The 25,860-nt window shown below is 46.4% G+C and overlaps 1 protein-coding gene across 1 annotated transcript; it reads right to left on the bottom strand.

Annotated features, from left to right (window-relative positions):
- Nucleotides 1-433: 433 nt before the first annotated feature.
- B4GALT2 (beta-1,4-galactosyltransferase 2) lies at nt 434-22,460 on the bottom strand. The gene is made up of 7 exons (XM_060231677.1): nt 22,255-22,460; nt 13,722-14,100; nt 9,772-10,007; nt 6,938-7,128; nt 4,472-4,594; nt 3,020-3,124; nt 434-1,953 (listed from the first exon to the last, which is right to left on the bottom strand). Exons 2-7 carry the CDS (start codon nt 14,029-14,031, stop codon nt 1,803-1,805), a joined length of 1,116 nt encoding a protein of 371 aa, XP_060087660.1. The 5' UTR covers nt 14,032-14,100; nt 22,255-22,460; the 3' UTR covers nt 434-1,802.
- Between the last annotated feature and the right edge of the window lie 3,400 nt (nt 22,461-25,860).

The following is a 25,860-nucleotide window of genomic DNA, read 5'->3' as shown; positions in this document are numbered from 1 at the left end:
GTTGCAGCATTTTTCCTATGAGGAAAAGACTGGACTTTTCAGTTCAGAAAAGAAACTACTAATTGGGGAGGGAGGAAGGTAGAAAAAAAATGATAGCATTTATAAATCATGCGCAGATGTTGAACAGACATAATAACTGGTTGGCTACTGTCTTATGCAGTAGGGCTCTTCTTATGTTCTTATGAACAGTTATCTAACATAAGAAACAGCCTTCTACTGAGTCAAATAATTGGTCCAGCTGGATCAGTATTGTATAAACAGACTGGCAGTGACTCTCCAAGGTTCCTACTCATGATCTTTCACACCATGTTATCTGATCATTCTAACTAGAGATTTTAACTGCCAGGGAATGAACCAGGGACCTTCAGCCTGTGCCCCAACACTCCCCTCCCCTGCAGTGTGGTCCCCACCCACATTCTCTACACAAGGAGACTCCAAGTTTTGAAATTTTATTGAATACAAAAGTCTGGTCATAATGACCAGTGCTGCATTCACCATAGGCTTGAAAAGGGATCAAAACATTCAAATATACAAAAGTCACCAACACCCAGGCTGTGCAATGTGCCAATACCAGGCTTTGAGCCTCATCTAGCTGCCACCCCAAAATGGGCAGATGCAGGAGATTCTACCTGCCAGGCACCATAACCAGTATTGAGGGACACCAGCAGCTTCCTAGCTGCTACTGCGTGTCATGAGCTGACAGCTGGATCCAAGGGCCTGGCCTGCAGTATGGATGGTGGGCTTGAGAAGGAGGGCGCTATGAGTGGTAGAGGGCAACACTACCTGGCAGATGGTGTAGGAAGGGTAGGCTTGCTTAGTAAGTGGGGAAGTAGATGGGATAGGGCAGTGGATCAGGGAAAACAAGCGGAAGTCAGCCTGGTCTACCTTCTGCATTGTAGCAATGAATGGCTGGTGGTTCTTTAGTGCCCATGAAAATGAACAGCAAATCCATGCTGGAGTAGGCCAAACCATACCATTCTGAATCCACCCTTACTGAGAGGTGCAGCATCACTACCCAACCAACCTGCCCCTTTCACAGGCAGAGAAGCAAATGCTGCTAGGAAGAAGTGCCCATTGCCCTACTGCCAGCAGACTGGCTACATGCCACACTAGCCCAGGAAGCACTCAAGTATTCTAATTAGGGTTTTATATAAAACACCCCTGTGTTACTGGAGCCAGAAGAGACATCCAGGGCCCAGCAGGGGACAGCACCAAGCCGTGAATGGGGGTGGGCAGTGGCCAAGCCTATTAGAGCTTCTACTTCAATGCAGCTCTCCCCAGTTGGGCATGTGAACCACCCTTCTACCTTGTGAGCCAGCAGTCAGAATCAAAAGGAGATCAATGCCATGGAAGGAACGCTCAAAAGGCAGTAGTCTTGCAGGCTGCAAGAAGAAGTTGACCACAGTACTTCTGGACTCCCTAAGACAGACAGCCCTGCAAAGAGTTCAGGGAAAAGATGAGCTCTGGCTGAGGCATAGGGAGGGTCAAGGACCTGCTCAAGGCTCCCCCTGTTCTTGGCACCTTCCAAGCATGAATGGGGCCTGACAGTGCCCAAAACCGCCACACTGAGCCAGGCACCGTAAAACACATTCAATCCCCAATTGCTGAAGGGCACGGTGGGGAACTGACTAGTGAGAGGAAGGATGGGGACCAGCCAAAGATGTTGTGTGGGCCTTTCCCCATCCCCACGAAGGAGGCAGACAGGTCCTATGAGCCAGGACACAGTCCTCTGATCCTGTCAGGGCTGGGATTCACACAGCTCCTCATGCATGGGGCCATGGGTAGGGCCAGGCAGCAAAAAGTCAACCCCGAGGTGGGCGTGGTGGTGGACGTCCAATCTCCACAGTTACATTGGTGTACATGGGATGGCTAGACACCTCCACTAGGCGGTACTGCAGTGAGCCAATGCCATCACGTTTCATGGTCACCTTGGTATTCTGGATCTTGGTGAACCTGTCAGGGTAACAAAAAAGAACGTCTTACAAGGCACAAAATGGAAGATCCAGAAGTTGCTCGTTTGGAAGGGCTGTGCCAGTCAGAGTGTACGCTGTGCACGAGAGTTTGCCATATTATTAAAAACTTTATACAGCTTTTCCAGCATAGAAAACACTTCACACTCATCTCATTTATACTGCATGGTAATGCTGAAATTAAATTGTTTCTTTTGAATGCACAGTGAGAACCACAGCTAACACATTTATAACCAAGATGTATAGAAAAGAGAAAAACATGAATGCTGTTGAAGGACATGTGGAAGGACATGGCACAATGGAAGTGTCGTGAATGGTGACTGCATTTAGAATAGCAAAACAAACAGGAAGTTAGGACATTGCCCCCCCTTCATTTGGGCTGTGACAACTCTACAGTCACTCAAGGTACCATTAAGGCGGGATAATAGTATAACCAACAGCTGACCCACACATGGTTTATGGTTTTATTAAATTTATACCCTGTCCTCCCCAATGAGGCAGGCTCAGGGTGGCTGAGTCAAGAGGTCAAGAGGCCTTGTCAAGAGGTCGCTGGCTTTAAATATTAGGGTATGGGTGCCTTTCTTGTTCCCTGGCTAGACCAGCACAGCACAAGTTCCCAAATATGGTGCAGAACAATAGTGATTACACTGATATTCTGATCTACAGCTGAAAAAGGGAGCTTTGACTCGTGAAATCTTAGATCCTGAACATTTTGTTGGTCTCTCATCTAGCTGATCCACATCTGTTGCTCTTGAGAGTAAGCAGCAGAAGGCCAGCGGGGAAACAAAAGTGGAAATGGTAGCATTTCTGCACAGCAATACAGAACTCCTGTGGCAGGGAAGCTGCTGAATTTGAGCTCATGGGTGTTCTATGAGAGTACACATAACTGTATGGCACCTGTCTCTTAGCTGTACTGCATTGGTACACTACAATAAGATATTTCTCTCCCACTGAGATTGGGCTTGTAGGGTGAGACTATGCAGAAACCTTGAAGTAGTTCATCATATAGCTTACAAAGGGCTACACAGAGCCAAGATGCTTTCACTCACCGCTGGGGATTGGGCTCATTGTGCCGGTCACGGTCATGCTTGATCATGCGATAGCGACCAATACGGGCATCGGGACGTGATACTTTCATGCCATTAAGCGAGATCCTGTGCAAAGAAGAAGAATAACTGCAGATTTAAACCCCGCCCTTCTCTCTGAATCAGAGACTCAGAGCGGCTTACAATCGCCTACATCTTCTCCCCCCCACAACAGACACCCTGTGAGGTGGGTGGGGCTGAGAGGACTCTCACAGCAGCTGCCCTTTCAAGGACAACTTCTACAAGAGCTATGGCTGACCCAAGGCCATTCCAGCAGGTGCATGTGGAGGAGTGGGGAATCAAACCTGGTTCTCCCAGATAAGAGTCCGCACACTTAACCACTACACCAAACTGGCACCAAAGAGAGGTTACAACTCAGGGATCGGTGAAATACAGGGTTTTATTCTGGTACCACCCACGAAGTCATAAATTAACCCCTCCCTTCATTACTCTACAGGCTTTCATGACCAACTTCATTGATCCAGGGCCAGTTCACCACTCAAATGCCTGCTTAAGGTGCCAAAGCAACAGAAGATGGCAAGATGAAAAGATGTGATGGCTGTGGTCTGCACCCAGTGGCATACCCCAAACCCATACCTCTGCCAGTCATATCCAGGGCGGGCTGCAGAGGTACTGCTTCTGGAGCCTGTCCTGAATTGTGCAGGGGCAGCATGGAAAGAAGAAGGCTCTTCTCCACTTTCTCCCTCCCACTATCCTGGCCGTTATTTGTACTGCCCAGGACCTCAGTGGAGTGGCACCGGAGAACAGTGCCTTGGACAGCCAAATGGCTGAAGCAGCTCTGCATTGATCATGGACACACAAAAGTCTTTCACTAGGCTCTCTCTGTGTTGTGCTATTGAATGGATATTCCACTATATATTTTGGAACTCAGTGATTGCATGTCAGCAGCTGCAGTTTCCACAACTCCCCCCCCCCTCCAAATAATTCATTTAACTTCAACCAGAACAAGGGCTTTTTCAATTGTGGCCCCAACCTGGTGGAATGCTTTGTCTGAAGAGACTTGTGCCTTGCAGGACCTGTCTAGGTTCTGCAGAGCCTGTAAGACAGAATTATTCCTCCAGAAATTCCACTGAGGCAATCTTACTGGACCTACTTTTCTGATCATCATGCCAGAGTACAAGCTTAATTTTTTAAAAAATACAAATATTCTGTAGAGCAATTTATATTTTGTATTAATGCTGTTAATTTTCCTGAGTCCCAGTTGCCAGGGAAAAGGCAGGGTAAAAATGGAATGGAATAAATAAATAAAATAAACTCCTGGAGAGAGACACTGGTTCCTGCCAATCCACACTTCTCAACAGACACCAAATGGAGAATGGAGGCAGTATAGCTATTGAAACCAACCATCCCAAAAGAGGAAAATTTTGGCTTGGTTTGCCCTAGCCTTTCACACACCGGTTAAAGATGTCGTCATCTTCCCCACCCCAGCCCCAGTACTCATTAGGGAAGCCATTGATCTTCAGAAACTGTGTCTTGCTCAGACCAGAGACGCCTCCAAAGTAGCCTGAGTATGGTAGCCTGTGAGGGTCAAGCAAGAGAGAGACAGGTCAGAAAAAAACTCAGGCGCACAGAACCAGGGTGGTCCAGCTCACGGTTGGCTGCACGTCAGAAAAATACCACAGTGATGTAAAGCTATTGCTCACTGCATCATGCTTCCCTTACATGGTCTACTTTCTTCTTCCTAATGGAACAGAGCTGCTGAGAGCCACCATGGGTCCCCTCCATCTAGGCCTCCCCCCATATGACCCTGATCCAAACTAAATATCAAAACAAAACAAATAAATTTGCTGGCTCTTACTGCACATCTATAATAATAAAAGGATCTGCATGTTCATTTGTGCCAGGCATAGTTTATCAGAAAATAAAACTAGGAATCTCAAAACTGGGCCACCAACTTCAGGATGATCATGGGAGTTCCAGGGTAAAAAATGAAAGGAACTGAAATATCCTGGTCCAGGTTATTTCCAGACCTCACACACACACACACACACCCCACACACATGCTGCAATGGAAGCTGTGTAGTGGTTAAAGTGCTGGACTAGGATCTAGGATACCCAGGTTCAAATCCCTTCTCTGTCAAGGAAGCTTGCTGGGTGACCTTGGGCCTGTTACACTCTCCACCTAATCTACTTCACAGGCTTGTCATGAGAGTAAAAAAGAAGAGATGAGAATTATGTAAGCCACTTTGGATCCTAATTAGGAAGAAAGGCAGGATATAAACAAAGTAAATAAATATTCTAACTTCTATCCCTCATTAGTTACCACTAACGTAGATTCACATTCTATTATTATGCACATAAAGGGTAGAGGGAGGGGAAGCATGCTTTTACAACTTTGATAGCTTTTGGGAAATATTAACTCTTCCTGATCTGTTTATAATATTAATAAAAGTTTGCTGCTATAGCACTATTAAATATGTTCTAAATTACCAAGCAGGACAGATGAAGAGTTGAGACTGAAAAATTTGGGGTGGGGGAAGAAAAATTAGAAGTGGGCATAGATAAATGGCCAATCATGAAAGGAAGAGTACGAAACGAAGGAAAAGAAAAGTGTGGAAAAGAGGAAAAGACAACAAAACGGGGTTTTTTTAGGGAGTTGCTACCACACACAGGCTCACTACAGGGCCTACTGTAAGCTCCAGGAGGATTGGCTACATCAGGGGGTGTACAGCCGAGTATTCAAAGGCATTCCTGCTACAAAAAAAGCCCTGGTTACAGAAATGTAGGAAAAGACAACAAAAGGTGTTTTTTTTTAGGGAGTTGCTACCACACAGAGGACTGCCCCGTTACAAGATCTGGCTGTGCAAGACCTAGGTGAAACTAAAGAAAGAGGGAAACCATAGATAATGACTTTGTTAGGAGGCTGCATCCAGGCCAGGACTGTAGCATGTCCTGGCTGGTCTTGCCTTGCTCCAATGCTGGTTGTGGCTGATTGATTTAGTAGGATCTGATCACCAAAGGGTTTCCCTCAGGTTCCTAGTAAACTTCACAGAAAGGCTCTGCCTTCCTTGCACCCTAGTGGCTGCAGTCAGAACTGCAATGGGATTTAAAAAAAAATACATTGTGTGAATACAGCATGAAGGCACCCTCCAGCTGACCTGTGCCCTCCTAATTTTGTCCCGCCAGCCCCCCTCTCTTGGTGGCCCTGAACTGAACTATAACATTTCATTTTACAAATGCAGGCTTACTTTTCATACTGTGAGATGTAGGAAAGCCCAGCAGATTGGGTTTTAGAACATGAAAACATTCAAGTGATGAACATGCCTAATATTTGCATGTGTCATGAGCATATGGGTTTTGAAAGTACCTATTCCAAAATGCAACAACTCCAGGTAACTCTATAAATGCTTTGGATAAATGCAGCACTGGGGTTAGAAAAATGACGAAGATTCCTAAAGGTTCCTAAATTGCATTCCAGATGAAAGTGTTTCAAAGGCTTCTAAACCTTCACAGGCCTACCACAGGGAATGCAAGCACACACTGTAGGAAGGATCTTCCTATTCAAGGAGTCTCCAAAGGGTTTAGATTTAAGTATGCTACATTAGCAGGGTATGTTATGCATGTTTTAAAATGGGCCGATCCCTCCTGTTGATCTCTTCCCTTTCCACCACTGGCTTCCGAACAATTTCAAAAGACCACTAGTGTCTCTGAATGGATCAAAGGGTGCTAAACCAAACATTTAATCTCCAATTAATGAATCTCATGTAGAGGGGCTGACAGAAGATTACTAGGATGACAAAGCTGTTGTATGAGCCATTGTTATGACTCAATATATGGTAAGGCAGCCTCTGGAGTAGTGCAGTTCCAATCACAACTCAGTGCGTTATACAGCATTAGAAGAGAGCCATCCAGTGCACTTACCGAAAACCAAACTTATCCATGGCAACAGCAAAGTGCCGAGGCTGATCATAACAACGATAGAGATTCCGATCATCCATGGGCACAAGATCAACATCACTGAAGATGAAGCAATCATAGCTTTCATCATCTCGCAAAGCCTCCAAGAAGCCTACGTTCAGCAGTTTGGCTCGGTTGAATGTGTCTTCACCAAACTGTAGGGAAAGATCATCAAGGACAGGGTCAATCCAAAGCAGGGGTGTCAAACAAGGATTAGATCGAACATAAATATCACTTTGTCAGGCCAGGCCACGTGTGCCATAAAATGTAATGCGATACCAGAGATATAAACTTTATAAAAGACACAAGCAGACCCAATTAACAATATTATTTTTTTACTCAAAATACAAGCATGCTTAATAACACCTTTACAGTATTTCCTTTATTTAACGATCTTTGATAACAGGCACCTCTTTGTATAAATCATTGCATCAAAATCTGGAGTCAATGTCTGTGCTATAGCAATCTTGAGTATGTTGTTTAGATATATATCTGTAAGCAGAGAACGTACTTTTCACATATTTGCATTTATTACAGAAAAGATCTGTTCACGTATGTATGTTGTCCCAAACAGAATTTTAGAAGCAAAAGCCTTAAATTGGGAGTAATTTGGACCCAGAAACTGGTAACATTTCCTAATACCAACTTCAGAAAGCTTACCCTTCAATACAGCATCACACAGTTCCCCTACCTACCTGCAATTTGTGGCATCCTCTCATTGGTAGATGGGGAGCAGTGTGAATGTTCCATTTTGTCGACTGTACTGACTCACTGTGTAATCTGCCTTGATTATGCCACCTCCTACCTTAGAGAATCTTTTGCTATTGCCTGCTTCTCCCTGGCACAACTTTCTCCCTGGCACAACTAATCCCAGTAGTCTTCTTCTCTCTCTGAAAATACACTTCCCCTCTACACTAGATCAGCAACTTTTTTCTCTGCAACCTTGAAAGCATTTTTGTGTGTGAAACAGGTTTCATACCCACTTGGAGAGGTCCACCTCAAAACATACATATATAATATAAACCAGGGCTTTTTTTGTAGAAAATGCCCAGCGGGAACTCATTTGCATATTAGGTCACACATCCTGACATCACCATTGTTTTACACAGGGCTTTGTTGTAGAAAAAGCCCAGCAGGGACTCATTTGCATCTTAAGCCACACCTTCTGACACCAAGCCAGCTGGAACGGCATTCCTGTATGTTCCTGCTCAAAAAAAGCCCTGATATAAACTTTCCAAGGAACTGGAGCCACCACTCTCAACACTTGCTCAAACCACCACAAAAATAATGAGCCCTCAATGTATTCCAATTATGGACATTTCTAAATCAGCCCTTTTCTCCCACTAGCTCTGTGATTCATCCACATCAATCCACTCTCCTCCAAATCTCAAGTCTGCTCTCACTGACCACACCTTTCCTTGCACCTCAGTCCCACTTAAGACCTGACCTTCCACAAAGACACATATGCACCCCCATGGTAATCAGGTTCGAGCATAGAGACTAACAACTGGGAGACCCAGGTTCATAAGCCCTACTCTGCCATGGAAGTTGCTGGGCGACTTGGTGCCAGTCACTCTCCCAGCCTAACATACACTGCATAGTTATTGTGAGAACAAACGCATATAGATGGGAAGAACAATACTTGTAAATTACTTTGGGTCCCCATTTGGGGAGAAAAGCAAGGTACAGATTTCTACAAAATAAAAATACAACATCTCATTCAGTCTTTAAGGGGGCTCAAGACTCCTGTTTTATCTTAGCCTCCAACTTACCCCTGTTTTTGCATTCCACCCCCCCCCCCAACACAAACACTCAGCACCTGCCTCACCCCAGCAGCTATAATTCTCCTCCTCTCCCATGGCTTTCCAAAAGCAGTTCCCACCATGCACCCAATTCCATATACTTCAACTCTTCCATTCTGTGTCCCTCCTTCTAGGCCCTTAAACTCCTTGCATTCTTGGCATTCCCATTCCTACACTTCCCCTAATTCCCATTTCCATCAGCAGTTCCCCTCCCCACCACATTCACACCTAATGACTTTCTCCCTCCCTTCTTCTTCCTTTCCTCTTCCCAAAGGCCACTTCTCTGACATCATGGTGAAGAAAGAGCAAGAGAGGCAGACAGAAAAGAACAGGGTGGCAGTGAGAGTGGTGAAGGAGGCAGCTTCTGCTGTTGAAACTAAGGGGGAGGCCCAGCATGCACATGCACTGATGAGGCGGTGGTGACTTCCTGCTTCTGACAGAAGGGGGGCAGTGGCTGCATGTGCACAGCCTGGCCCAAGCGAAAGAGAGAGGAAGGGGGGGATGGACGCTCCAGCCAGCTGACCTGATGTGGGTCTTTCTGCTGCACTTGCCGCCCCTACCACCACCCTCCTCTTCTTTGCTTGCCAGCCAGAAAACAGACCTAGACAGGCCAGTTCCATTCCCTGGGCCATATGTTTGATACCCATGCTCCAAAGAGTGTTTCCCTTGTTATGCTTACCAGGTGACCTGGCCTCCTCCTTGTTACTTTTTGGTGTAAATTGTCCCCCCTTCCTTAACTGTGGGTTTGTTTGTTTTTAATCCCATCAAACAGCAGGCCTTTGAGAAATGTGGCAGGGAAAAGTGCCCACTGGTAACTCATATAAGGTGCAAACCAACTCACACATTGCCTCCCACAAAAGCTTCCATATCCAGTTGGGGCACAGAAGTCAGTGAAGAATGGGCTCCAAGAGTACTTCACTAAAAGACTTACCTGCACTACACCAAGCCCAGCCACCGATCCTGGCAACAGACCACAATTCCCCAATCCCCACATACCTGGTTAATGATGTAGATGCCATAGGACACCTTCTGCCGTCGAAGAATGGGATGCAGGTAATGCAGCCAGTATTTGAGGTGGTGCTCACGATGCCTGAAGGGGATGAGGATGGCCACCTTTTGGCGAGGCACACAGTCTGGGGGTGAGTATTTGCCACCTTCTTGCACATCTGGGTTCTCTCGCTGCACCCGCTCCATGCTCATTGGAGAGCTGAACTCAATCAGGAGCCGGCCCACTGCAGGAGAAGGGAGTTAATTATCTGGACATTAACCACCCAGGACCAGCATGGCCTCCTGGCCTGCACACTCCAACATGCAAACAGACACTCTCATTAGCCAAGAGGATCAGTGTGCCACCCAGACAAACCGTCAGAAAAGGAACCCAAGAACCCAAACATGTATCAGGCATAGAGACAGCAAACAGACAAAGCACAATTAAGTCCATGGGTACAATGCAAACAATGCTCTGTATTAGGGCCTCCGGCGACCAGCGCCGGACTCTGGAGGGCCTCCGGCGACCAGCGCCGACCAGCGGAGGCCTCTCCGCGGCCTCCGCTGGTCGCTGGAGGCCCTCCAGAGACTCTGGAGGGCCTCCAGCGACCAGCGGAGGCCGCGGAGAGGCCGCGGAGGCGCCGGCGCTGGTCCCGGGAGGCCCTCCAGAGACTCTGGAGGGCCTCCGGCGACCAGCGCCGACCAGCGGAGGCCACGGAGAGGCCGCGGAGGCGCCGGCACTGGTCCCGGGAGGCCCTCCAGAGACTCTGGAGGCCTCCGCGGCCGCCGCCAGCCCCGCCAGCAGCACCAGGAGGCCGGAGGAGAGGCCGCCACCCGCCCTGGAACAAGGTAAGTAAGCAGGGAGGGGGGGCTGCTGGCGGGAGGGGGCGGCCGGCCTTCCTTCCCTCCCTCCCTCCTTCCCCTCCCTCCTTCCTTTCTTCCCTTCCTCCCTCCTCCCTTCCTTCCTTTCTTCCTTCCCTCCCTCCCTCCCTCCTCACTTCCTTCCCTCCCTCCCTCCTCCCTTCCTTCCCTCCCTCCTTCCTTCCTTCCCTCCCTTCTCCCTTCCTTCCTTTCTTCCTTCCCTCCCTTCCTTCCTTCCCTCCCTCCCTCCTTCCTTCCCTCCTTCCCTCCCTCTCTCCTCCCTCCCTTCCTTCCCTCCCTCCTCCCTCCCTCCCTCCTTCCTTCCTTTCTTCCTCCCTTCCTTCCCTCCCTCCCTCCCTCCCTCCTTCCTCCCTCCCTCCCTCCCTCCCTCTGGCCACCCCTGGAGTAGACAATACTGACTTTGGTGGACCCAAGCACTGATTCAGTGTAAGGGAGCTTTGTGTTTGTGACTGGACTAGACAATACTGACTTTCGTGGACCCAAGCACTGATTCAGTGTAAGGGAGCTTTGTGTTTGTGACTGGACTAGATAATACTGACTTTCGTGGACCCAAGCACTGATTCAGTGTAAGGGAGCTTTGTGTTTGTGTGTTTGTGCAATTTTGTTCTCAGATCCTGTATTTACTTCATCAGTATATGGGATAAGGCACTTTCTCAACTGTGCTGCATAATGCAGCCTATTTATTTTGTCCTGTTTGCTCTGTTGGCTCTATCGGCGCCACCTTCATCACTTTCGGGGTGTGGATCCCCCAGTGGGGTGGTCTCCCGACTCCCTCCGCCGGCTGTTTCTGATAGCCCTGCGCCCCCTCTTTCATTTGATATGTGTCCCGTGCGGGTGCCACCCTCCCGCCGGGAGATGCCGCAAAATGAGCCCCCTTGAGGCTTATGGCGGCAGGGCTCGGGGGAAGCGAGCTAGACTGCTGTTCTTTTGAGGGGTTATAGAGTGTTTCGAGCCCGTCCCTGTGGCATCGGTTCCATCGTTGTGGGGCCCAGGGGGCCGGCGCAGCGGCACGCTGAAGCAGCCTGTCGGTCACTTCCGGGTTCCTGTCCTGCATCTCGACCTGTGTTATTAGTGACAGGTGTCCCTGGCTGGCCTTCAGACATTATGGCCACCCTACTCTGTATACCTTCACAGCCAGCTGTAGGGTGCTACAACTGGCTCAGAATTATCCTGACACTAGGCAGGATCTGCATCACTCACAGCAAGCATGGCAAGGGAAAAGGGCAGGATGCAATCACCTACCTTTGTCAAGGAAAGCCTCAGTGACAGATCACAGGCTTTTGCATACCAAGCATGCCAGGTTAATTCCCTGGCATCTCCAGTTAAAACATCTTAAGTAGGAGATGTTGAGTGGAAATCCTCTCCCTGCCTCAAAACCTGAAGAGCCACTTCATTAGAACAGACAATACTGAGCTATAGTGGTCAAGTAATTCATATGGTAGCATTGTTATCTCCAATACAGGATGATCATCATCACAGCCTGAGGCTACTGATAAGCATTCATTCACATCTGGAGCAGTAGCAAGACAGTCTAATATGGGAGGGCTCTCCCCCTTCAGGCTTGCCTGGTGCCTTCCCTACCCTTTTCAGGAACAAGTATAATAAAATTATCCCCCCCAAAGGCTTTTAAACTAGGGCTTGATATTTTAATTGTTTTTACAATCTGTTTCTAGTATAAGGACTGTTATGAGTACTGTTTAGGCTGCCAAATGTTTTATCATCTGAGTTTTTACATGCTTATATGCTTCTGAAGTTTAGTTGCTGGGTATATAATAGTTGTTAATTTCAATTATTGTATGTTTTTATCTTTTACATTCTGATTCATCCTGAATATGTCTCTAAAGAGGCAGCATATAAATGTTCTACATAAATATAACCACTGTCCCAGTAGCCAAGATGGGGAAATCCTTTGCAATCCTGAAAGGTCTGAAAGCATGTGTTCTAAATGCCACTTTGCCATGAAAGGAGGAGGGAAGAGGAGGTCTACTTCATATTTTCATTGAAGGAATCACTTGAAGAGAGGGTCAATCCCTACACCCAATTCTAAAGCATGTTTAAAGCTGAGCAGATCCTGAATCTCTTCCACAGCTATTTGTAGCCCATATACCAAAGGAAAGAAAGTCCTACCTGAGAAATGAATCTTTTCAACCCTAAACCCAAGGAACTTGTGATACAAATTGCACATGTTTAAGTCCACTGTTTTGTCTGAAAAAATGTCCAGTGACTGTGAGATTCCCCTCTACTACAGCTGGAAACACATGAACACCTGAAGCTGCCTTATACAGATCAGGCCCTTGGTCCATCAAAGTCAGTATTGTCTACTCCACCAGCAGTGGCTCTCCAGGGTCTCAAGCTGAGGTCTTTCACATCACCTCCTACCTGAATGTTTTAATTGGAAATGCTAGGGATTGAACCTGGAACCTTCTGCATACCAGACTTTCCATGGATGTGACTTTGCTATAAACACTGAGCTGACAAAACTCAAGCTCAGCACAGAATAAGTTATGCAGTATTGTATAATATGCTTCGTTTTTCACAGAATTTGGGCTATTTTGGCAAAGAGTGGTTGGATTAAGATGTGAAGGAATTAGGTGGCATGTGGTCTGGGAGGACAGAGAGTGTGAGGAAATGAGGGCCAGGAACTCTGGGAAGGGATAGGGAGCTATAAGAGGTAGAAAATTCCACCATCTAACAATAAAATATGTCACACAAAGCACATTTTAGTTTTCAAGTCTCAAGAAACTCTTCCCACATATTTTCATAGTTCCTTCACTACTATGCATATCAGATTCTCTACTAAAGAACATATTAATGACTTGTAATACATAGCTTTTTCTGCATATTCCTAGACCATCTGGTTCCTTCTTCTCTCAACTACCCAAAGCTAGAGGAAACAGAGATGGAAATACAGGTGGTAACCAGGCAGAGACAAACTCAGGAGTTCTCATGCTGGATAATCACTGAAAAGACTAATTTGTGACTGGGGAGAGATAGCTAAGCAAAAAAGCAGGCTGGTGATAGGAACAGGCACAGAAATTCAAAGGCTCGTATGCAGCAAGACCAAGCTGCAGACTTACCTAGGCCAGGAGGCATCTCCGGGCAGGGTGGTAAGGGCTTCTCGGTGATGGTGCTGTTGCTGCTGACAGACTTGGCACTGGGGGCTGAGAGCTCAGGACCCAGAGGAGCGGCAGTGCTGTTAGGCCGAGATATATTGACATAGGGCAGAGTGCGGGAGGCATTGCGCGCACTGAAGCGACTGAAAATGTCCAGGCGCTGGGCATAGACATCAAAGTAAAGGATCATGATGATGAGGAAGTGCAGTAGACACAGGAGCAGTACAGCCTTGCAAATCCTCTCCAGGGTCACCCCCACTAGCAATCTGCTCATCTTCTGGGCACAGGCTGGCCAGCATCAGGGGGGAGTACAGCATAGGGGGCTCTGGTCCAGGCACGGAGCCTACGGGGGGGAAAGAGAAGGGAGTCAGGAAATACACCTTCTCCGTAAGAAATGCTCATTAATCCCCAAACACTCATTCACCCCTTCTTGTGATTTCTTGTCATTTCTAGCCATATCCCCCCAAAAAATCAAGTTGACTTCAAGACATTACTCTTTAAGGGGAGGCTTACTGTTTATTACCCACACTCTCACAACATTTGCTCTTGAAAGGAAGTTGCCATCTCTTTCCCTCAGTGCATTCTTATGCTATGGCTATGGCTATGGCTACTGATTCTAAACCACTTCAAACAGCTCCTTCAGTCCTGACATACTTTCTCTCTATGAAGAAATATTGGCAGCTGGGAAGGAACGAGTTCAGCCCAAAGGGCTGCAGGACTGAAAGTCAACAAGGACAACCAGCCAAGGCTGTTCTAAGGAGGAAAAAGACAGCATCCCACTTACCAGCAGCTTAAGAGCAAAAGTTAAAGGGGAGCAATCCCTTGAACATTACTCATGAGCAGATTTAGGGGTCACATGGAGAACAAACCAAAGAGGGCATTACCTCCCTCCCTGGGAACCAGGGCCTCTCTTAGCTCTCCCTTAACAGCTCAGACATTAGCCAGGCTCAGCTCCTAGCATTTCATGAGAAAGTGAACCCTTGTACCAAACCCGCCTACCGCTTTTTCCCATATCCAATTGCCTTTTAAAGTCGCTAGCTCCCTCAAAGGTTTATAGCACATACAGGCACACAACTGACTCAATGCTCATCACACTTTTAAAACAGAAATGTCCCCAGTTCTACAGAATTTGGAACAGAGTACTTCTCAGCATGACCCCTATTCAAGAGAGGACATTCCACTTTGACTTTGAAATCCTACTATCTCAAGCTGGATATTTCTAGGGGAAGAAAAAGGTATGCTGGAACTAAGGCACAACTGCACATGCATCAAGAATATCTGATCTTATTAGCAGTGTCCCTCTCAATTTTAACTATGAATTTGTCTGAAGATAGCAAAGTGCTGATGGCTAGTAAGCTAGGGCCCTCAAGCATCTCTTGCTTCACATGCCCCAAGCCTCACCTGTGGTGACATGCCCCAAGCCTTACAAGCCATAGTCAAGTCACTGTATGGTGAGACATCAGTTGGTTTGAATACCCTGCTCCTTTGCCTCTGTTTGAATATTTGAAACATTCCACGCCTATCAGTAAAGCAGGCTCATCCACAGACAAACTGGGCACTTCTGCATAACTAGGGGGACTCCCCAGGAATGCAGAAACCTATTGCTGTAAATTTAAATAGAAAGATTCCGCCCCCCCCCCCTGAAAAAAAAGTCCTGACAAGGAATGAGCATGGTCATTGTCTTTACCCTGGAATCTTGAGGACCTGAAGCACCCATAGAATGTTCAAAAGCAGTTTACTTTTTTATTTATAGTTCGTCTTTCCCACAGAGACTCAAGTCAGATTACACAGTGTATGCTAACACAATCAATAGGATAAGACATCTAAAAAGCCATGCAAGTGGAGCAAGATTACAGAAATTTGAAACAAAGCAAAAAGTATTGAACTTGATATGCAGAAAATGGTACTACATAACTATAAGACAATGCATGGGGGCAGAATAAAACATACAGCAAACAAATAAGATAGCTGTTAAAAAGGTAAAGGTAGTCCCCTGTGCAAGCACCAGTCATTTTCGACTCTGGGGTGACGTTGCTTTCACAACGTTTTCACGGCAGACTTTTTACGGGGTGGTTTGCCATTGCCTTCCCCAGTCATCTACACTTTCCTCCCAGCAAGCTGGGTACTCATTTTACCGACCTCGGAAGGATGGAAGGAAGGCTGAGTCAACCTGGAGCCAGCTATCTGAACCAGCTTCCGCTGGGATGGAACTCAGATCGTAAGCAGAGGGCTCCAACTGCAGTACTGCAGCTTTACCACTCTGCGTCATGGGGCTCTTCCAATATAGCTGTTGATACATATTATATAGTGTAGTATAGTTCATAGTCCCTTTCCTTTTATTAAATAAAGAGGCAGTGAGTTACCACTCTGTGCTGGAAAAACTGCGGTTCACCAGGTTCTTATTTATACTGTTGGTGGGAATGTCCACTCATACGTAGTTTCTGGAACATTAATGAAATAGTTGTGGGCACCATTCCTAACACCCCTGATTCAGTTTTGTTGAACTTCTAGGAGACTACTGAAATTACTATATCCAATCTAGATCTGGCTGCTCATCTTTTGCTAGCAGCCAAAACTAGCCCAATGGCTGGAAACAGAAATCAGTTCCTAGAATCAGACAATGGTTTCTGAAAATTTGGGATATAGCTGTGTAACACACAAAATAGTGACTCAACTACTATTAGCTGAAAATTCTTTGCATAACTCTAACTTTGAACAGAAACAGTTCTCTTTTTTACAGTATATTACTTCACAAGATATTGTGGAATGTAAATTACCTAAGAAATATTTAGACTTTTATTTTTTATTGATTTGTACCTTGTTTGGAATTGTAAGTCAAATACTTGTTTTTGTAAGTGGTATGATTTTAGTGATGTAAGTCTTGCTCTGTTTTCTTTCTGTTTATTTTGTCGTATTTAGTTGTTTGCTTATTGTTATGGTTAAAAAAATTAATAAACTTAAAGTGTTAAAAAAATAAAGAGGCAGTGTTCACAGCAGTTAGGATAGCAGACCTGTATTCAAAGCTCATTGGGCAACAAAGGGCCAATCATTAGCTTCTAGTTTCTCCTACTCTAGTACAAGATAAGAGAATGTAAGAGACATCAAGTGCAACTGAGAAAAAAAATGAAATTCCCTTGGTCCCACATGCACTTGCCTGCCTCTCAGGAATTTTTTTCCTGAACTCTGCTCTGCGTTCCCACCTTCAGTGGCAAGGGGCTAGCTTTCAGAGGCTTGCATTCTCAGTTATGATGCTTCAGTGTAGAACTTCTACCCCACACCCATTCACCTAGAAGCTATTCTGTTGAGATTTAGGTGCTTGGTGAAAACTTTTCTCAGTCATTGAGACTCTTGGTAGTTATGCAAGATTGTTTACTGCTGCTGTTGGTGTTTGGATCATGGCAGATTATGCATCTGTGTTTGTAATTAACCAGCCCTGTGAACATTTTGTTTTAGAAATGCAATATAAATATTTTAAAGGAAGAAATTAGATGTGCAACATTAAACAGGTATCTCTCAGCTTCATTTTCCTATCTCAATGCAGTTTACAATGCTATATTTTCATGGCTATGAAAGGACATATCCAGGCATTTTTTCTGGGGGGCGATGGTGCTGGGGGGCGATGGTGCTAAACTTAATTAAATCTCCTTACCTGGCCATCTCCAGGTCACAACAAACCTCCAGATAGGGTGTGTGTGTACATGCTTCTGCTTCTCCTCAGGCAACATGGGGGGCAGAGAGAAGCCAGATGTACAGATGCACAGCCCCAACACAGCCTGCCCAGCTGCCATCCCCTCCAGCACCTGGCTGACCCATGCAGCTGAAGCTCTCTGTCCCTCCTCCTCCCTTCCTGGTGAGGCCCCACACTTCCTTCTCCTTCGTGGTCACCACCTCCTCCTGTGGGCTAGTGAGTGAAGAAGAGGAGGGGAGCGGCAGCAAAGAAGCCACAGCCTAATGTGTTTAAAAATTAAAGTGAAAGGGGAGTAGGGAAGCGTGCCTCTAATTTGAAAGGGAGCACCGCCCTCTGTGCCCCACCACTTGTTATGGGCCTGGCTCTAACCATGTTGAAGTTAAAAGTATCCTGTTGATCCAGAAGAAGGGGATAATTGGGATAATAGGAAAAGCCCTCCCTCTAGTCCTAATCAATTCTCCTTTAAAAAAAACCCTCTTAAGTTGCAAAGAAGACAAAGAGCATCTGCTGCAGAGCAGAGGTAAGAGTTTTTGCTTGGTGCACATGACTAATTCTCCATCCTAGGGACAAGCTCCTGAGATATTAGAAGAAGATGAAGAAGATATTGGATTTATATCCTGCCCTCCACTCCGAAGAGTCTCAGAGCAGCTCACAATCTCCTTTACCTTCTTCCCCCACAACAGACACCATGTGAGGTGGGTGGGGCTGGAGAGGGCTCTCACAGCAGCTGCCCTTTCAAGGACAACCTCTGCCAGAGCTATGGCTGACCCAATGCCATTCCAGCAGCTGCAAGTGGAGGAGTGGGGAATCAAACCCGGTTCTCCCAGATAAGAGTCCGCACACATAACCACTACACCAAACTGGCAACATTACTGATGTTCGGCTTGCTCCCAGAGTGTCTGGCCAAGTACAACCTTTAACCCCCTTGCATTTTGTTTGCTGGCATGACAAATCCTTCATAGGTAGATTTTGCAGAGCGGCATGCTTATAGTATCCTGCTATGACTGATGTGACAGGATACATGCCCACTCCCCCGCCCAATACATCATGGTGAGAGAGAGAAAGAACTAAAGGAATACCCACCTCCCACACTATGCAACTCACATTCTGGGCTAGATGAGCAGCTGCCAGCAAAACTGTGAGACTTCTGAGGCTCCAGGAAGCCAGTCAGCTCCAGAACTCACAACCATCTCAAATTATTATGCTATGAGAAGGGGGAAATAACTATCCACTGTACAGGTCTTCACAGTGCCAACTTGTGCCTAATTATTATGGAAGTTTCTCTGAAAGCTGCAAAAGGGGAGGTGCCAATATTGCTCTGGGTAAGATGGTAGGGCTGGGCTGGGGAACTCTTCTCTAATGCAGTATTCTCAAGATCATAGTTCTATATTTAAATCAATCAGCTGGGAAAAACTACTACACATGGACAAAATATTTACATTTCTAGACAATTGGAATCATCACTTAGACCTAGTTTGCACAAGCGACAGATAAAATGTTATATGGTGTGCAGGGGGAGGGGAGGAAGTATTTGCCATTAATGCCCAGCTCACTGTCTCTGTATCTCATCTGCCAGTCCAAGGCACATCCACCAAAGCACACAATGCCCAATAGCAGAAGGCAACTCAGCCAGCAGTATCCTGATGTAGTACAGGAGAATCCACTAATTTCTTGTACCACATCTGCAGTCACAGCCTCAGTAAGGCAAGACTCCAAGGAACACAATGCCCTACAAGTGCTGACTCATCTATTCTAGACAGCTGTGCTCTGGAATCTCAATGGTAGCAACTTGCTGTCCACACATCTACAGAACAGTAACCATTTCCTATTTCCACATCCTACACCTAGAAGCATACCACTGCCTCCATAAGTTCAACGTCTCTATTCAGCTTCATTAGATGGTGCACCCAGCAGACCTAGCCACTCCACAGCAGTAGAAACAAAGACAGGAGGAGGGGCTGATTTAAATACCCTGCAACATTCCTTTATCTCACCAGGGTTCATTGCCAGATAGACAAAGCTATTTTATTCATGGCTAGATCCCCAATTCCCTTTAAAATTCAAATAGGTATATCTTGCTCTTTACCACATTGCTACATTTGTAATTCTATTCTCTGCACTGTGTATGGTATGTTATGTCCTATACTATTTTTTGTTTGCACTGTTTCATAATTTTAGATCCATCTGGTCTGCCGTGATGGTCTGAAGCAGTAGAACAAAGCAGGAGTCAAGTAGCACCATTAAGATCAACAAAGTTTTATTCAGAATGTAAGCTTTCATGTGCTAGAAGCAGGGGTGTTTTTTTAGCAGGAACGCACAGGAATGCAGTTCCGGCTGGCTTAGTGTCAGTGGGTGTGGCCTAATATGTAAATAAATTCCTGTTGGGCTTTTTCTACAAAAAGCCCTATGTTAAACAATGGTAATATCAGGGGTGTGATCTAATATGCAAATTGGTTCCTGCTGGGCTTTTTCTACCAAAAAAGCCCTGTCTAGAAGCACACTTCATCAAATATGATGGAATGGCAAGCGGTCCTTAATATGGAGAAAGTGGGCAGTGAATTAGTATGCAAAATCATGGAAACGTTTCAGTGATTTTGCATACTAATTCACTGCCCACTTTCTCTATATTAAGGACCGCTTACCATTCCATCCTATTGTCTGATGAAGTGTGCTTCTAGCACATGAAAGCTTAGATTCTGAATAAAACTTAGTTGGTCTTAAAGGTGCTACTTGACTCCTGCTTTTTTTCATAATTTTGCAATCCTGGTCCTATTACATTGTTCATTGTCTGTCTTAGTCTGCCGGAGTGCCAGAGTGTTTTATATTTTCTACTTCACCCTGAGTCTTAGCAAGAAGTGCAGTGCTACAAGATGGCAATGGCCTTCTGTTACAACGTGATCCCCTTTTGCCAGCTAGTACTTGTACTAGAATTTCTTTAAGTTCACTTGCTCTGGAACAAGTTACTGGCTACCATAAAGGACTGCCTGTGCAGCCAATGAAATATGGCAGAAGCTTTGCTAGGCCCTTGGGGTTCAGGCTCAGCTACTTTTTTTTTTGTCAATACCACATTCAAGAAGATACCTACTTCCTTTTACATAAGGCCTCACATAGAAACAGAGGAAGAAGTCAAAAGTACAGAAAGAACTTAAGTAGCAAATTGGCCTGTGTGACAGAAGTTGCTCATCTCAGAAGCAAGGAAAACACTTAATTAATGCATAATGCAGGGGGCTGTTTAGCTGCTCTTCTATCCCCAAAACAGTCTCCTCCTGGAAAAGAAACTGAACAGCCAAAGGTTAATACAACCATTTCAGGCCTGAATGTGGTGCCCACAAAATACTCACTCCATTCCCCTTCCCCTTTATTAGGCATATAGTCGGATATTCTACTGTACAACATAGTTTAGCATAGCTGGAGAGATGGGCTTTTTGCAATGCTAACAATCTACTAATGGAGCCAGACTGCAGCTGGGCTGCTCCTTGGCTGTGAATAATTTATCTGGAAACTCAGCCCTGTCTGGCAATCATCAAAGACCAAACACCAATGTTTAGGTGTTTTGTTGGCATGTAGAAATATTAGCATTTAACAAAATAGCCACAAGTCAATAATGCTCCATGTAAAATATTTATGCCCAGGAGATTCTTCATGGTTAGTTGAAAGATTACACCTTTTCCCTAACTGTGAAAACTGGAGAGTGAAGTGCAGAACCTTATTTTCAGACATATATCGCCTTAGAGGGTATCTAAGGATACCATAATCTCAAGATTCAGATCAGGTAATCTAATGGAATTCCTATCTGAGTTCTCACGGGACACAAAAGCAGCTGGGTCATGAGCAATCCTTGGGCAAATGGCAATGCTGGGAAAGGTGAGCTGCTGCCAGCCAAGTGTTTTGCTAAATTGATCCAAATGCTAGCAATAAAGCCATTTATTTCATACATACTACACAACCTAGAAAACCTATACATGCTCTATTATTCCCCTGTGCCCCCACCAATTTGAGGCCCCCTCATTCCCAAAGCAGCTGGCCCTCCCCTTTCTCAAAGAAAGGCTGCATTGTCTCCCCCCCCCCCCCACCCCATCTCCTGCCTGGAATAGGAAATCCCATGTCTTGTCAGGAATCTGTAAGGGAAAGCACCCCAAAAGTCATCATGGGAGGGACACATGAAGAAAATGAGCCAGCAGAGCAGGTGCAAGAGTAAACAGAAACACACACACGCCTAAGCAGTCCAGACACAACCCCAGTCTTCCTTTGCTAGCAGGAGCGCCTTGGGGATTGAGCAGGAGCCATCTTGGGGGAGGGGAGGGAGGCTGACAGGGGGAGGGGCTCAAATATGAGCATCCTAAAGATATATGACACAGATAGCCACACCTTGACTCTCTCACACACACCTGCCTGTAAACATGGCAATGCATAAGTACACCTAGAAACACCCATCCAAACTGCACACTATCAGGAATCTGTACACATAAGAACATCCATCTACGCCCCTTAGACAGCCCACCCATGCACCAAGCAGTCGACACAAAGCCCGATCTATCCGCGGGAGGGAGGTATGGTACCAACACAAAGCCAAGGAACCCACGACGGTGCCGCTCGACAGGGGTTGAGTCCCACACCCCAGGAGCAGACGCCTTAAGCGAAGGAATCGACACAGCATCGGTGTGGCAACCAAGAAGACAGACATGCTGGGATTGGGAACACACCCAGCCCCTTCCCCGACAACAAAAGGAGGGCGCCACGGGCCGCAAGCGAAGAACAGAGGAAGGCTGCCTCCCCTCCCCTCCCCTCCCGGCTGGCGGCCCCGCTTACCGCCTGCTCGTTCCCGGCAGTGCCGCCGTCTCTCCGCGCCCGGGCCGGGCGGCTCAGGGGACGGCGCGGCGGCTCCCCCGGCCCCAGCCCGGCCCGGCCTCAAAGCCGGCGGCTGCTCAACCAGCAGCCACAGCGGCCCCTGCGCCCCATCCCGGGCAGCACAGCCGAGCCGCGGCGGGACCAAGGGCTGACGGCCACACGCAGGAGCCGAGCCGAGCGGGCGCGCCACTGGCCCCGCCTCCCGCACACTCAGCCCCGCCCCTGCCCGCCATTCTGGGGAAGGCCGCCCCCGCCAGCCCCATCTAGAGCCGGGCCGGGGCTGGCTGCGTGCTTTCCAAGAAGCCCCTTGCGGAGCGCCCCGACATTGGTGAAGTTCTCAGTCTTCTACACCTTCGCGGGGGCGGGGGTGTCTCTGACAGTGGCAATAGGGAGGGATACCTAGGAACAGCCTAATAAGGTCAGGGGGAAAGAGACGGGGATGAGATATTCGCAGGACCAAACGCTTCCTTGAGCCAGAGCTCCGTTCCAGAAGATAGGAACTCAGCGAACTTTCACGCGCTCCATTTGGAGACTCAGAACATGTGAAGAATTAACAGAATGTCTCTGAGCACATGTAGAACGCCTTTCCATCACGTTCGAATAACCCCGTCTCTTATCTGTCATAGGAGCCTCCAGGTCGGTGCCCCAGGCAAACATAAGCCCTGGCCCCTCTGGTGTTCAGAAATTAACTGCTGCCCGATTCACAAAGATAAATGTGTGTTCCTGTGTGGAAATGGAATTTAGATATTTAGATGACTGATGCTTCCGTTAAGATGCAACAATTATTTGGGTGGGGTAGCTGACAGAATGGACATTTTTTCCCCATTGGTATGTGCTTCTCCATCCTGGCCGAATACCCTTTAGCCTTACCTTGCAGGAGGAAACAAATCTTAAGGTCTTATTTGACCCTGATGTGACCCAAGACTGCTTTGCTTTAGCTCCTGATGTTGTTGAATTGGCATTAACTGTATCTTTCTACATCCAGGATGCTTACTATGAACCAACCCTGGCTGCCATGCTTTTTCACACTTGAAGGCAGTGTTGCTATGGGTAACCAAAAGCAACAGGGGGGTTGGACCCATCTGGTGAAATGCAACAAAGAGGGAGGCTTTGGCCTTCTTCCAACCTGCAGTCCTATACAATCATGAAAGAGAATCTCAGGAGAAAGAGAAGAGGCCATTTGAGTTCAATGTCTGTTTCTTCTCTCCTGTGTTCTGCACATGACCTGTAAATGGACCACAGCTAGGGATAACGGTAGCAGACTGCATGGTGATACTACTTGACTCCATCTCCTCCTCTGATTAGAGTCACTAGAAACCCTGTTTATCGACATGTCTCCCTGGTTAGATATCTAGACAGAATATAGACTTGCAATAAGCTTTCTTGTCACCCAAAGTATATGAGATGGCAATTCCACATAAGGGGCACACAGGGAATGAAATCATTATTGTCAGTCAGTCACAATGGAAAAGGACCAGTGAAGGATATTTTTGTTGCCATTTCCATAATGCATCAGTAAATAATGAGGAGGTCACTTGAACCTGGCATGAACCTGTGCAGCAACTCAGGTTTTCCTATCGAGTTCTCCTTCCACAACAACTGTACTCAGAGCAGGAGCTTCTGGATGGGAAGGTGCAGATTTCCAAACTTCTCTGCATACACCCAGCATAATTTCTTCTCCATCTTCCCCCACATCATCAGTGGGCTTTTTGCTTGAATTTTAAAAAATTTAAAGTAGATATATTGTTAAAGTGCCCTAACCATAGAAATATGCTTACTACCCATTACAAAACCCCCACCTAGCATAAAATGCCTTAGTGGTGAAGGGGGAAATGGCAGGCTGGAGGAGAAAGCATGGGTAAAATCTCTTTGTGGAGGTTCTGCTGCCACGGCAGTAAAAATAAGAGCAAAACCAGAAATTGCCCACTTGTGAAACCCATCTCTGCTAGCCTTTAGGAAAGCATAACAAACATTTTTGTTTCAAAAGGCTTTTGTCAACTGCTAATCCACTGGTTGCTTTGGTGGTAGTGTGAATTTTGTGACTTACATTACTCTGTGTTTGAAATGGCTTTTACGTGGCTGAGCTTTTTGGAAAGGTGGGGTATATTTTTAAAAATAAACACAGTTGCAAACAGAATACATAACATCAGGGAAAACTTAAGTGTCTGGGGGAAAGTAAGCATCTTGGTCACAAACAATTCAGGGAAAGTTAAATGACCTTCAGCCTCAGTATGCTGTAGGTATGCTCAACACATTTCCAGTTTGTGTTATTTTGTCTTACAAAATACCACACCAGTAAATCTTGGGAACAATTGTTAACAATTAACACCAGGAAGATACAGAAAACATACAGGAAGATGAGGGGTCCTTCTTGATCCCTTGTGGAGTGCCATTACATTGATGTTCTCAGTCTTCTACACCAGTCTTCTCGAGGGGGGGGGGCGGTCTCTGTCAGTAGCAATAGGGAAAGGAAAGGAAAGGTCCCATGCAAGCACGTCATTTCCGACTTTGGGGTGACGTTGCTTTCACAACATTTTCACAGCAGAATTTTTACGGGGTGGTTTGCCATTGCCTTCCCCAGTCTTTTACACTTCCCCCCCAGCTGGGTATTCATTTTACCGACCTCAGAAGGATGGAAGGCTGAGTCAACCTTGGGCCGGCTACCTGAATCCAGCTTCCGCCAGAATCGGACTCAGGTCGTGAGCAGAGTTCAGACTCTGCTCAGTACTGCCGTACTGCTGCTTTACCACTCTGGATACCTTTAAAAAGGGGCAAAGGTAGTCCCCTGTGCAAACACCCGTTGTTTCCGACTCTGGGGCGGCATCACATCATGACGTTTTCATGGCAGACTTTTTATGGGTTGGTTTGCCATTGCCTTCCCTGGTCATCTGTATTTTACCTAGGAACAGCCTAATAAGGTATGGGGGGAAAACACAATGATTAGATGTTGGGACAAGGCACTAACTGGTTAGAATTCCCTGAATTTCTCTGTATTTAGGAGGCTTTCATATCTTACAATGTACTCTGCTTTATCTTCATGTCTGGCACAGGCAGAATGATTTTCACACTTCATCCCATCCCCTTCAGGACACCTATCCCCACATCTCTGTTTCTAGACACTCCATTCTGTGCCTCTGGGGTGAGATGGAGATACAGATTTGGACATTTCTAATTATCTGTGCAAAGAATGAAATTGTTCAAAGAAAGGAGGGGGCTCTTTCAAGGGATGAAATAACTGCATTACAAGAAATCAGGATTCAGAAGAGAAATGGTCACTGTTACGTGATGCGAAACCCAGGAATCTGAACTTGAATCAGAGCACATAAATAAGACTATGGGACAGAGATGGTGTTGGTTGCCCTCACAGACTATCTCCACAGGCTGCTGTATCAAGGTGGGTCAGTGCTGCTGATACTGCTCGACCTCACAGCAGTGTTGATACAATTGACTACAATCTAATCATTCTCTGCCTCACTGATGAGATTCGTGGAGTAGTCCTACAATGGCTTATCACATTCTTTTATGGTTGGGGACAGAAGGTGGCACTCGGTGTGTGTGGGGAGATGT

This window comes from Heteronotia binoei, chromosome 2, assembly GCF_032191835.1.
Source record: "Heteronotia binoei isolate CCM8104 ecotype False Entrance Well chromosome 2, APGP_CSIRO_Hbin_v1, whole genome shotgun sequence".
Classification (NCBI taxonomy): domain Eukaryota; kingdom Metazoa; phylum Chordata; class Lepidosauria; order Squamata; family Gekkonidae; genus Heteronotia; species Heteronotia binoei.
This window is presented reverse-complemented; position numbering and strand designations above follow the sequence as displayed.

What these genes read in the sequence shown, in the direction of transcription:
- B4GALT2 (XM_060231677.1), bottom strand. Translation starts at nt 14,031, where the DNA reads ATGAGCAGATTGCTAGTGGGGGTGACCCTGGAGAGGATTTGCAAGGCT. An exon ending in GCATCTACATCATTAACCAG is followed by an intron (nt 7,129 to 9,771) that starts GTATGTGGGGAT and finishes CTTTCCCTACAG; the next exon opens with TTTGGTGAAGACACATTCAA. An exon ending in ATGGATAAGTTTGGTTTTCG is followed by an intron (nt 4,595 to 6,937) that starts GTAAGTGCACTG and finishes TGACCCTCACAG; the next exon opens with GCTACCATACTCAGGCTACT.